This window comes from Streptopelia decaocto, assembly GCF_964273445.1.
Source record: "Streptopelia decaocto genome assembly, chromosome: 4".
NCBI classification, from domain to species: Eukaryota; Metazoa; Chordata; class Aves; order Columbiformes; family Columbidae; genus Streptopelia; species Streptopelia decaocto.
In genome coordinates, this window is record NC_138658.1 from 65158645 (window position 1) to 65171055 (window position 12411).

Consider the following 12411-nt stretch of genomic DNA (forward strand, 5'->3'; position numbering starts at 1 on the left):
AAACAAATAGTAAGCTCTAAAATAAGGCATATTTGGGATCCCCCCAAAAGTTCTCAAAACATTTAAAAATGGAAAATACATCTCATTACTGTGCATAGATGAAAACTTATGGGTTAGACTTATGGGTTAAAATTATTCAATGCAAGCTTGCATTTGCATACATTGAAATTTGCTATAAAATTACCATTAATTTAGGTTGGAAGAATTTACCTGATACAATTTGTCAAGATCAGAGATTTCATGGGTTTTGGTCTGAAAAGTAAATCTAGCTGCCACACAGCATTCCCTAACACCTCAGTGAGGACATGGGAAGTATCTCCTAATTCCTCATCTTTGTAGCTTCTTGGAAGTTCTGGGATTTCTTGAGAAAGTTTATATCTAAATGCCAGTATCATACTAGCAAATACTAGCAAATAGTTATTTTTTCAACTTCCCAAGATACAGACTCTAGATTAGGAGGTTTTTAGAAGGTATTATACTTTTAAAGTCATGCACACCACACAAATGAAATCATCTTTACTTTTATTGCACAGACAAAAAAGTAAAAATTCTAGTTTGTTTTCATACCAAACTCTTTAGCACGTAGCAGCACAACTGGAGTTTGAGTAACTCTGCTTTTGAGTGAATCCAAGACTGCTTCCCATTTCAGATTTTGAACGTCATCACTTTTGAGTGAATCCAAGACTGCTTCCCATTTCAGATTTTGAACGTCATCTTGAATTAGATCTCCATTCTTAATGGGAGAAGGAAAAAATACAAATAGACATGGTGTTTAGGATATGAAAAACAGGCACATAAATTTCCTATTTTACATTCAAAAGACCCATTATCTCATTATAGTTGATATTATTTCACACATTTTTCTTGTTCCAACATTTTCTAGTAAATATCATGGTTTTAAACTTTCCCCTAATGTTTCCTTCACACATTACAAAGACTTAAGGAAGAAAATCTGAGTAAGAAGCATGTTATATGTCAGATCACAGCTGGAACACTATCAAAATAGAGAGTAAATTATATGCGCACAAACAAAGACAAAAGAAAGTTCGATCAAGTGGAGAATTAGACTAATATTTCAGTGCACAGCTACAAAGACAACTGTTCCTAGGTTGGAAAACTTAATGTAGAGTAATAATTCCAAATAAAACTTTATTTCCCATTGATAATTTAACGGTAAATTATATATTCTGTTCTTGACGTTTATCTTGACTCCCTGATTGAATTTGGAAATTGTGACAATTTCTGGTGCAAAGCAGATACCCTTATTGCTTGATACACAATAGGTCACATTTTACATGCACTGTGCTCATTTCTAGTGAACAGAAGACTCAGGTTGCATTTTATCAACAAAATATATAGTCGAGGTGGTAGTCAAAGAAGCTACAGTACAGAAAACAAACCAACACAGTCATTTTTGTCTTTTTGCACTGCTCTGCATCAAATGTCAGCAAAAAACAAACTTGGTCCCTATAGGCTGAGCTGTAGCTTTAAAATTACATAAGAATGGGAAAAGCAATGACTTTAGAGTCTTTAGTCTATAATGAATCAGAAAAAGCCACTTGATTTTCTACAAGATCACTGGTGAGAATAATTTTGATTCGACCCAAGTCAGTTGCCACATTATAATGCTCTATTGGAAGATCTTGACTGGGAGGCATGACTTAAGTGGAAACCATAACACTTCCAAGATTTCTTCCTTCATGTTTCTCAGTAATATTGAAGTTAATTACTTAAAACACACTCATTCCTTTCCTGCATGTTTGCCTTTATTTCTTTCCAGATATCTTTTCTTTATTGATATGTGGATTCTGTCAAAAGAAAGTTACACAAAACAATGTTAAAGATACAATGCTTGGGTGCCAGGAACATCACACTGTGAAACCAAGACCTCCGCTGCCATGTGAAACCTGTAGAAAGATGCATTGCTCAGTGTTTCATACTTTTCCTTCATCAATGCTTTCAGCAGACCCCTAAATATTCACATCTAGAAACTGCCTGATAAATCAAGACACAGACACATGGAAACAGCTGCTCTTTGAGCATTTTTCATTCACACATAGGTTACAATTGGAATATTGCAGACAGGATTCTGATACCAAACTTGGAAATTCAAATTTCCAACAAGATTTACATGACTACACTGCTCCCTGAAATGCAGTTCACCTCTACCGTACCAGAAGAAAACACCTAATTGGAAACAATATTAGTGCTTCAAGATGCAATAATGGCTAAGGCTAGTTTTCAAGAATAACTGATGTGCTTGCCATTTGAATGACATGCTCTTTACTGAGGGATCTCATACCACATGTATTTCACAGGAGTCTGATTAGCCTGTCTTCACAAATTGCCTTTTTCCTGGTTGTGAAATTGCTCTTTCACTGAAAAAATGATATATAAGCAGCTTTCCAGAAAAGTAAGAGCATGTAAGTATTTCTTGTATTGCACACAATTTTTCATTTTTATAGTTGTTGATGGACTATGATGAGCTCAAATAGGATTTTTCTTGTAACTATTTGGCTTGACTACTACAAGATCAAGGTAATGAGCTTGGGAAATTCTATTTTAGTAGGTGCTAGTAAAACACAAAATGAGGGGAAAAAGCCCAATCCAGTTTTACAGCACAACACCAGATGTCTCCCTCCTCCTTTTATGATAGATATTGATATTTTTTCCCTGCCATCTCAAGCCATTTTCTACTAAAAAAATCCAAGTGAACAGGTAACAGTACCAAAAGAGGAGGAAAAGACAACCGGAAATGCAGAAGACACAAGATTTGATGCTGTTGGTACTATACACAGTATTTAAAGAACAGAGCCTTCTGGGCAGCAAACCAAAGTAAACTGACAAAAATTATGGACTGCTCATTTATACCAAAGACTGGGTAACTGAGATTGGGTAACCTCCTAGGATAATACAGCTGTAAATTAATACTCAGAAAAGAAATGGCTACAAAACTTTGTGTAGAGGAAAAAAATAACTTTTTATAAGGGTACAGCATGGAATGAAAGAGAATAGGTCCTGTTTCTTGAAGACTCTTTGGATTAGTCTCAGGCAATTAGTCAGCTGATATATTAACAGCTTGCTTTCACATCTTCAAATAACTCAACATTTACTTTCTCCTTTACTCAATTTTCTCAGACCAGTAGTAATTCTCCACTACTTCTTCCCTGGCTCCGAAAGCCCTTACTCCTCCTGATTTTAGCAGTGCTGTCCCCTCATAGTGCACTTGGTTGTTGTACCTGTTTAAAAATCAGTGCAAGTTCCTCTAGAAATATCTTAAAATATTTTCAAACCTTATTCTTCATTTCCAAGAAAAGTGAACTCACTAGTTAAAGTAACTATAGCAATGGTTCAGGCTAAGTATAAAAATAAGCAACAGCACTCAGTCCTCAGTTCTCTCACACACAAAGAGAACCTCCTGGAGCTTGCCTCTTTGGGACTGCAGAGCCACTAATGGTACAAAATCACCATGTCTACAATATTGCATTCAACTACCAGGTTAAAAAACTTCATCTTTATTGCTTCTAGCTTTTACAGACAAAAGATCCTCTCCACCTTATCCTGATTCTGGAAGTACTCACAGTCTGATTGTCCTCCTACACCAAAGGGCTTTGTTCATGCCCATTACCTCTTGGTTAACTGCAGTTATAATAAAATCAGAAGAGCTCTTGGGATATCAGGTCACAAGCTGAATGGAGTAGCTGAGTGTGAGGCTTAGCTGGTTTAAATTTATTTAACAAATCCTCAGAATAAAAATACACTCCACCTCAGTGCACAAAGAATATAACTTTGTGTGAGTCCTCTCTGTGAGAAGAATTGTTCTTTGTCAGCAAATGAATTGGCAGAAGCTGAATGCCATATTACAGCATATGCAGAGCTTTCCCATGCAATGCTGGAGCAAAGTGCTTGAAGCAAACAAGTCCTATTCAGTGTATTCAGGGCATATCACAATGCTATGGAGCTGCAAAACCATTGAATATCTCAACTCACTCCCAGTCATGAATACTGTATCCATTTTCCCTTGTTTACCATTATCTAGAAAATCTCATATACAAGATTGTCAGCTATGCTTTTTTCTTCAGCACTTGGGCATGAATAACATGTGAAAACTCACCCAACCATATGTGTATTCCTCCACTGAATGGTGTCCACGAGACAGAGGTCTCAGCAGTTCTTCTGGCCTCTACTTCTAGCACCAACTGAGACCTCTTGCCTTGAGTACATCACTTAAAAACTAAGGAAACAAGATTTGTGAAGTACCCTCAATGTGCACCTGATAAAAAGCACTGACACAATGAAGCTCCAACTACCGATTCCAGTAGGTGTGAATTAGATACTGTGAAGTAGTAATCCATTAATAAAGGAAAATAAATGCAGGAAGAAAAAAGCCTAACACTTGCATCTCAATTGCACATCTAACGACAAGTGTAATCCAAGGTGATATAAAGATATTTTGCCTTATTTTTACTTACTGGATCAACACTCTCTCCTCCATTCTCCAGTCTTGTAAGTTGTGAGTCCTTTTCTTTCTTCTTTTTCAATTTTACCATACCTTGATCTTTTAAGGTCTTATTTTCATCCAAAAGCTCTTCCATTTTTTCTTGTAGTTTGATTTTAGATAATTTCAGGCTATAAACAAGATGGCAAGATTCTTCCAATTTTCTTCTGAGAAAGTCTTCAGTGTCCTGAGAGTACTGGAGCTCAGTCAACAGGTCTGCCTGTTCTCTTCTGTCATACTCCTCTTTTTCTCTGAAAAACTTCAAATGTTGCTGAAATGCCTCAAGGTGGCTTATCATGTCATGCTTCACATTTTCAATGCAAGTTTTCAATTTCATTACTTCCAGGTCAGAGTGCTTGCAGCACTGAGTCCCACTGAACACTGATTCCAGCTTTTGCTGGAGATACTGCACCATTCCCTCTTCTAACTTGGATGTCAAAAGAGCAATATGGGCACTAAGATGTAGGACTTGCTTTTCCAACCTGGATACCTCACCCCGAAGGTAACATTCCCTTTCTCTCAGCACTGCTGTCTTTTGTCTCTGCCTTTGTTTGTAGTGCTCAAAATACTCTGACTGGCTCTTTATTTCATCTTCTTTTGTCTTCAGCTGCTCCTGAAGCCAACATAATTTTTCCTTTTGCTTCTTTTCTGACTTTTCTTGATTTTCAACCTACAATGTCAGTGAGTTGTATGGTTAACATCTTAATATTAAATCTCTTCTTCCTTTATTATTTTTCTTAATTTTGAAATAATTCTGCCCTTATTTTTTGAAAACTCAGGGATGTCATAAGTAGCATTCTTTTAAAGACAGTGAAGTCATGCAAATTAGGAGTAAAACTGCCCTGTGGTGTTGTCATTTCAGCCATCACTGAAACTTCCCAGTAGGAAAACAAACAAACAAACAAACACAATGTCACCCACCATCTACTACTACATAAAATGCAGAAAGTTTTTAACCACTTTCTTTTGCATGTTCTACAGTACATATTAAAAGAAAAGAAACCTTTGAACTGGAATCTACACCACCAGCTCTGAACTACACAGTAACAGATATTTAACACTGACAGTTGTGTACGTCTGAGATGTTACAGGCAGAGAAGCCGTAGTTCTATTACAGCAAACAGAACACGCACTTTCCAGAGTCCAAGATTTTGCCCTTTGCCCTTCACCACACCTGTCATTTGTCAGCTCCTTTCATGAAACCCCCGAAAAAGGAGAAAGGAACAGAGGTCTTTTGAATCCGTTTGAGAAAGACTTTGCTGTTTTCCTTTGCACCAAAGTATATTTGAACACATTGACATACAGAGGTAAAAGATGATGATGAAAGACAGAGGAGTCTTTCATGATTTCCATACTGCCCTTGTTTTGAGCAGAGTAAGACCATCAGTCACATGGAACCATTGTGGCAATTTTGAAGCAATACTGAAAGTACAGAGACATTTCTGTATTTCTTCAAGGAATTATTTAGGACAGTTTTTTTGATCTTCAGTACTTTCCCATATGAGAGATTCACTGGCAAGGACAGGACAGAAGGAACACCAGACTGAAACGTTACACAAAGTCAGGTAGGTCTGGAATAATACTTTGTTTGGTTAACTGTTGATGGGAATACATGTATGTCTAAGCTTACTGAGTCTTGAAAAATACATTTTGTCATTAATTAAAAAGCAAAGACTATTGTTTATTCTTATCAGTCTTGCTGCATGTTACTAGTGTCCTGTCAGAGTATCCAGCTGTGACCTAAAATGCTGAGAAAATGAAAGTGTATCTTATGATAAACAGAATCAAAATATATTACTTCACTAGAGACTATTCCTGAAAATCTTTCATTTCTTCTCTATTTTCATGGATCCACCCAACGAACTCTGCAAACTGGGTAGAAATGCCAGCCGTGTGTGTTATCAGCCAACAGCTGACCTTCCTGATACAAAATATTCATGTGAAGAAGTACTAGCACTCAGCAGAATGAAAGCTTTCTGCTGCAAGAGCTGAGGGTTTCAGAACACACATGCAGGAGAGGGAGTTATGAGGGCATGAAATTGGCAGTGGGACATTCTTGGAAATGCAGGAGGTCAGCTTGCTCCACTGAAGGGTGCTCTGCAGAGGAGGGCTGGCACCAGCAGGGCTCAGCAGAATGGTGGCCCACACACCGATGCATGACAGGGAAGAAGGCAAGAACCAAATCGATCTGGGAAAGCTGCAAGAGAACACAAAACTAAAAGCAGGAAGCTTAAAGTGGTTGCAGCAACAGGTGTGACCCAGCTTGAAAATGTGTGAGCAATTCAGGAGTCAGATGACAAGCTGAGCAGCTGCATTTTATACAGAAAACAGGCTGTGTTAGCTGTGTTATGCTCTTGTGTCGCATATGGCAGGGAATAAAAAAAACAGAACAGATGAAGTCCAATCTAAGGAGAAGGAGTACACTGAGTGGGTTCTGGGGAGAAAGAAGGAAGTGGGAACAGATATCTCAAAGATTAAGGGCCCAAATGACAGGAATAATGGCGGTGTGGTCAAAAATATTGGATAAACAGAAAGTGGGGAAAAAAAAAGACCAAAAAGGTATTCTGATTCCTCTGGTTGTAGAAAAAGAGATGATTTATTGCTTAAAAAAAGAGAGGACACTGGAGATGAGATTGACTTACAAATTATTACCACAAAGAGAAGTTAAAGTAGGTCATTTGAAACAATATCCTCCTCACCAAGTTGATCAGGTCTTCCCGAATGTCTCGCAGTTTCCCTTTAACACGCACATTTGCATTTTCAACCTGGTGCAACTTCACATTTAGTTGATCAATCATCACAAGAAGTGTTTTGTGTGACCTTTCCAGCTCGTTCATCCTGTGACAGTGAGAAGGAAGATCTCTGCTAAGTAAATACAACACAGTACAGTTCCAGGTGAATAAGCAGTCATCAGCAATGCATCAATTTATTTTTCCATTCTTCTCCCAACAGTAAAATAATAACAAATTGTTGATCACTAATAATAAACACTTAATTCTTAACAAGTCTGCTGGGGTTTGCACATTACACTGGAGACTCTCAAAACTGCTAAAGACGTCTATGTTCACTTTCTCACTTCTGGCTTTATATGAAAACCACAAGCAAACACATTTACAAGATTGATGTTCACTGAAGCTTGGCATGCTAAACAAAGTAACAATTTACCATAAAGGCAACCACAACACTTTGGTCTCTACATGTATCTGATCATAGGATTTTGCTAAGTTCACAGTTAGCAAATTCAAATTTGATGATAATGATAAATGCTTCCCATCAAAATGAAGATTACAGGTAACCTACAAGTAACTATGTTTTTTTGCTGACTGCAGTATAGGGAAAACATCTCACTTTAACATAACTCACATTGGGTACCGAAACCTACAGTGTATAACTCTATTGACTTTGTCCACAAAGCTGGATTTTGACAAAATTCAGGTTTGCTTTGCCTGTTGCTATTAAAATGGTAGTGTAAGATTATGTGGTGTGATGTGATGGGATTCCTGTACACAGGAGGAATACAAAAGATAATCTTACGAGAACAAGCTTCATGTCTTCCTTAAGGTTTTCCTCCCCTTTTCAGCATAGACATCAAAATTTTCTCAATGCTTTAGATAGCTGTGAATTCTGAAATATCCTTTTCTTGTTAAGGAAATTTTCTTTCCAGTCTCTCATATCCCGTGGCAGGTACTAGAACCTCCTCTTTTCTCATCTCAGAGGCGCACACATTACACCCTGTGCCCCTCAGGACTGTGCTGTACCGTATCTTCCTTGAATTTCTTCATTCAACCTTCAACTGTCTTCCACTCAGCTCCTCCACTCATTTATATTTTCCCCTCCCTGAAATCTTTGTTTAAAAAGGCCCATTCCTACAAAAGCCTCCATTTAAAAAAGGATACATAACTGTTTTGAAAAAAAGTCCATTATTTAAACATTTCTGGCCAAATCCCTTGATGAATCAAAACAATTAAGAAATTATACAAATAACTGTTTTGAATGCCATTTATGTTTTCTATCCTTTTAACTATTTGGCTTTGTTTGGAACAGTGCAGTTGCTGACTATCAAAACCTTGTTGTTATTATTCTAGTCAACTATATAATTAATGCTTAATGGCACCTTTAGCTACTGTAAGGATTAGCATTAACGTGCTAAACTAGATGAAACATTCTGAAACAAGCAATTTTTTTTTTTTTTTAAGACGAAATTCCAAATTAATTCTTAATTTAAAAGGAAAGGGATGTATATCACAGACAGAATTTACGCCTTTGAATATTTAAGAATAGCACATCCTGAGAAGGCTGTCCAGTTATTTGCAACAATATTTTTGATTATGCTGTAAATTTGAATTAGATAATAAAAACAAAAAATTGAACATTGCATTTCTATTCTGACAGCTACACAAGACACTTATACGTGCATCTTATGGCACCCTAAAGACATATAAAGTCTTCCTTTTTGCTAGCTTTGCATGTGTTATTTGACAATAAGTACATGCGACAAAGGGAAGAGTAGGTTTGTCACATCAATTTTGAATGCAAAAAAACTTTTATTTACCTATTTCTTAGGACAGAATCTGACTCCACGTAGTTCTCTAGAATACCTTTCAGCTTTTGTTCAGAATTTTCCAGCTTTTTTATTCTGAGGTTCAAATTATCTTCTCCAGCACTGTTTACTTGTTGATCAGGTATGCTTGCATCTTCTAAGTCCTGGAAAACCCAGGAAGTGTCAGTTTTAACATTGAAATCCAGCATATCAAATCCTTCATTACTGGGCATTTTAACACAGTAACGAAAAGCTTGTTCTGTCCCAGATGAAGTATCCATGACGAAAAAAAAACCCAAATTATTATGTTCTCAATGTACTGCAGTCTAAGCATACAAGAAGAGTCTAAGACTCTGCTGATCAAATGAACAGTCCTTCTCAATTCTGAACATGTTCATTATTTATGAGGGAGTCTCATTTCATTAGCCCCAAAGTAATACAGTGTGTATGAAAGGAGTCGCAGTTTAGAACATGAGATCCTCATAAAAGATTCAATTAGACTAATTCATGAAGGAATTAAGCATTGAAGTTTTGAAAAGAGGATGATTTTCTACTAAATAGAGTTCATAAAATTGAGTATATTTATCAAAAAATGTGCTTATTTTGGATAAATGAATGATATTTTTATTGTTCCAATACAGAAGATTTCAAAAGCAATCTATGAGTATTTCAGAGAAACATTTGGTATATTTAACAGGAATTTTTGAACTCTACATTCAGTATTTGACTTAAATTTCTACCTCACCTCTGACAATTTATGAAACCATGGGCTTGGGAAGGCAAGCCAATTTTGGTTCTTTTTCTTTGCCTCTTTTAGCATAGCTCTAAAAGTTATTCAGCCTGCAGTTCATCTTCAGTTATAGAAACTCTCATCAGTAAGTATAGTCTTGTAACTCACATTTGTGAAATTGCTCTTGCTACATTTGCATTGATTTGGAACTGGACCCATAATTGGAATTTAACCACTGAGTTTGGACCTACTCTCTAGGAAACAGGTAATATTTATTTTTGTCACTGAAGAGTAGAAAATAGCAAAAAATCACTGCAAAAAGAATAAACAAACAGTCCTTCTCTTATTGCCCCCTGTTTTGATATCTACTATTCACACATATAGTAATTTACATAAAATTTTAGTATTTTGGCCCAATGTATCATTCACTGGCCTTATGTCAGCCACTCAAGGACCTAGAGCTTAAAAGATTCAGCCCCTCCCTTGAGAAGCCACAATACTTAAAAGCTACAGGTGTGTAAAGACAAAGAAATATTAAATCCACATGGACAACCAAGCTCAAACCATTTTGTGATCTCCTCCAGACTTACCAAGCCCAATCCCTTCTCAGAGACCATGCATCACTGAGATGTGTAAACATAATCATGGCTGTTCCCTGGCCAATATAATTTCCCAAATGGAACAGCATCTTCAATTTTGAGCCCCTTGAGACGCTCATATTTTGTCTGTATTATTTGTAAAGTGAATAGACATCCTGCTCCCTGAAATGGGCATCCCTGAATACCGCTGCAAAGGGAATACATAATAATAGTGGACATTGCTACTCTATTAATTAACAATTTACACTGGAAGCCAAATTAATGTAATTTTCAATTGTGCCCCACTCTAATATCCAACTCATAAGCTGTGAAAAGAAAATGTCTTAGTGGTATATTTTTCAGAAAGTAGCCAACAGATAAAAACAGTGAGAATAGAACAGGTAGGAAATAGACTGACACTTAAAATCATTACTCTGATTTCTACTCACATATTTCTGTTACATATTCTTGTTAAAAGTGCACTTTTATTCACTGATATAATGGAAGTTAATATAACAATTTATAAATTTTCTCTATTTCTAAGTTTCCTCAAACATCGCAATTTATTAGGCTCCAAGCTTCTGATGTTTCATCCTGAAAACTACTGAATATGTCAGCATAAGACCAGGAAAGCTGTTACGACATTTCAGAAATGAGGAACTTAATGTTTCCTTCTTCACTTATGCAGCTGGGAGAGATGATTTAAAAGCTGCATCACAGGAAGTGAAAATCAGGCCCAGCATCTTACATGTACTGAATTTAGTCAAGTAAAACACTGTACCTGTTCCCAGCTCTATAATAAATAAGAATATGCGATAGATAGTAAGATTGGAACAGTATACTTGGTTTTCCAAAACTACAAACTCTGCTATTTTCAGTAAAGAAGAACAACACGAATGTCATGGAAAATGTGCATCAAATCAGCCAGCTTCTTTGAGAAAACTGTCACATGTGAATTACAATGTAATGAAACACATAAAAATTAAGAAAATGAAATTGTTCATACCTTTTCTGCTTCATAACATAACTGTCTCCACAGTGCATTTACCATTGCAGCCACATGCTCTGACCATCTCACGTTTGTGCTTGTAGTGTCATTTCCAAAGCAGTGATGAGCAAAATGATGTCTATGAGAAGAGTGTTTCTTTGCCAAGTGAATCACACTTTCCAATTTCTATTTCTTCATTAGCACCTGGTTTGGTTATTCCAAGTTCTGTTTATCTATGGTTATGGTCCTTCTCTTTAGACTAATGCCAAATCTCTTCCTTTTGCAGTGAAGACCTCATTTTTGCAAATCACACCACTAAAAGCTTTAACGAAATAATGAAAAATCTCTATTTGAAAACACATTCTCTAAATGCTTGATCCTTTTGAACAATATATTGTGAGCAATACATTCCCTTAGGAATTGAGTTTCCAAACTTCTGTATGATCCTTGTTTCCAATTTAAATTATGAATTGTACCAGGAAACAGGGTTATTCAGACCCTCGCAGAAGGCACAGTTTGCTGCATCTGACTGAATCAGTCTTGTGGAGTTCCTCAGCTCCTTCAGCAGGTAAATGATCTTGTCTGCTGACTCTTTGTGGAGAGTACATCTCTGGTCTTCTTTCAGAGACTAAATTCATCTGAGAAAACTGGCTGATTTTGAGGCTGATTCCTACACCTTCAACAGAGAGATATTCAGTTGCTATGATAAACCTCTTTCTCAGCTTTCTTTGTGCTGCCTTGCTTGTTCTTTACCTTGTGTTATTTTTTCAATCATAATTTCCACTTCATCTCATGTATTATTGTAATCATCTTACTCCACTCTGTGTTCATGTTGGAGGTCAGTGTATCCATGGGAGCAGACTTGTTCATCTGAAGCTTTCTGTGTAGCCCTTTTAACACAAAGATTATTTTCAAGAAAATGTGAAGGAGAGAAAGCTATCTTTTAATGTTGTGCTCTTAATATTTTAAGTTTGTCTTAACATTCCAGAAATAATTAATGTATTTCTTATATTGCCTTTCCAGCTCTGAAACAATGATTTGCTTTTCCCTTTTTGAAAGAAAAGCCTAATCTTTTTT

General features: G+C 36.5%; 1 protein-coding gene across 1 annotated transcript in view; it reads right to left on the reverse strand.

Moving 5' to 3' along the window:
• LOC309439510 (uncharacterized protein C4orf50 homolog) overlaps positions 1-12277 on the reverse strand; it is a 33061-nt gene extending 20784 nt beyond the window's left edge. Inside the window, 5 exon segments of the mRNA XM_082052177.1 lie at positions 568-733; positions 4473-5168; positions 7198-7336; positions 9051-9202; positions 11353-12277. Coding sequence (XP_081908303.1) covers positions 568-733; positions 4473-5168; positions 7198-7336; positions 9051-9202; positions 11353-11397 — 1198 coding nt within the window. The 5' untranslated portion in view covers positions 11398-12277.
• Positions 12278-12411: the final 134 nt, after the last annotated feature.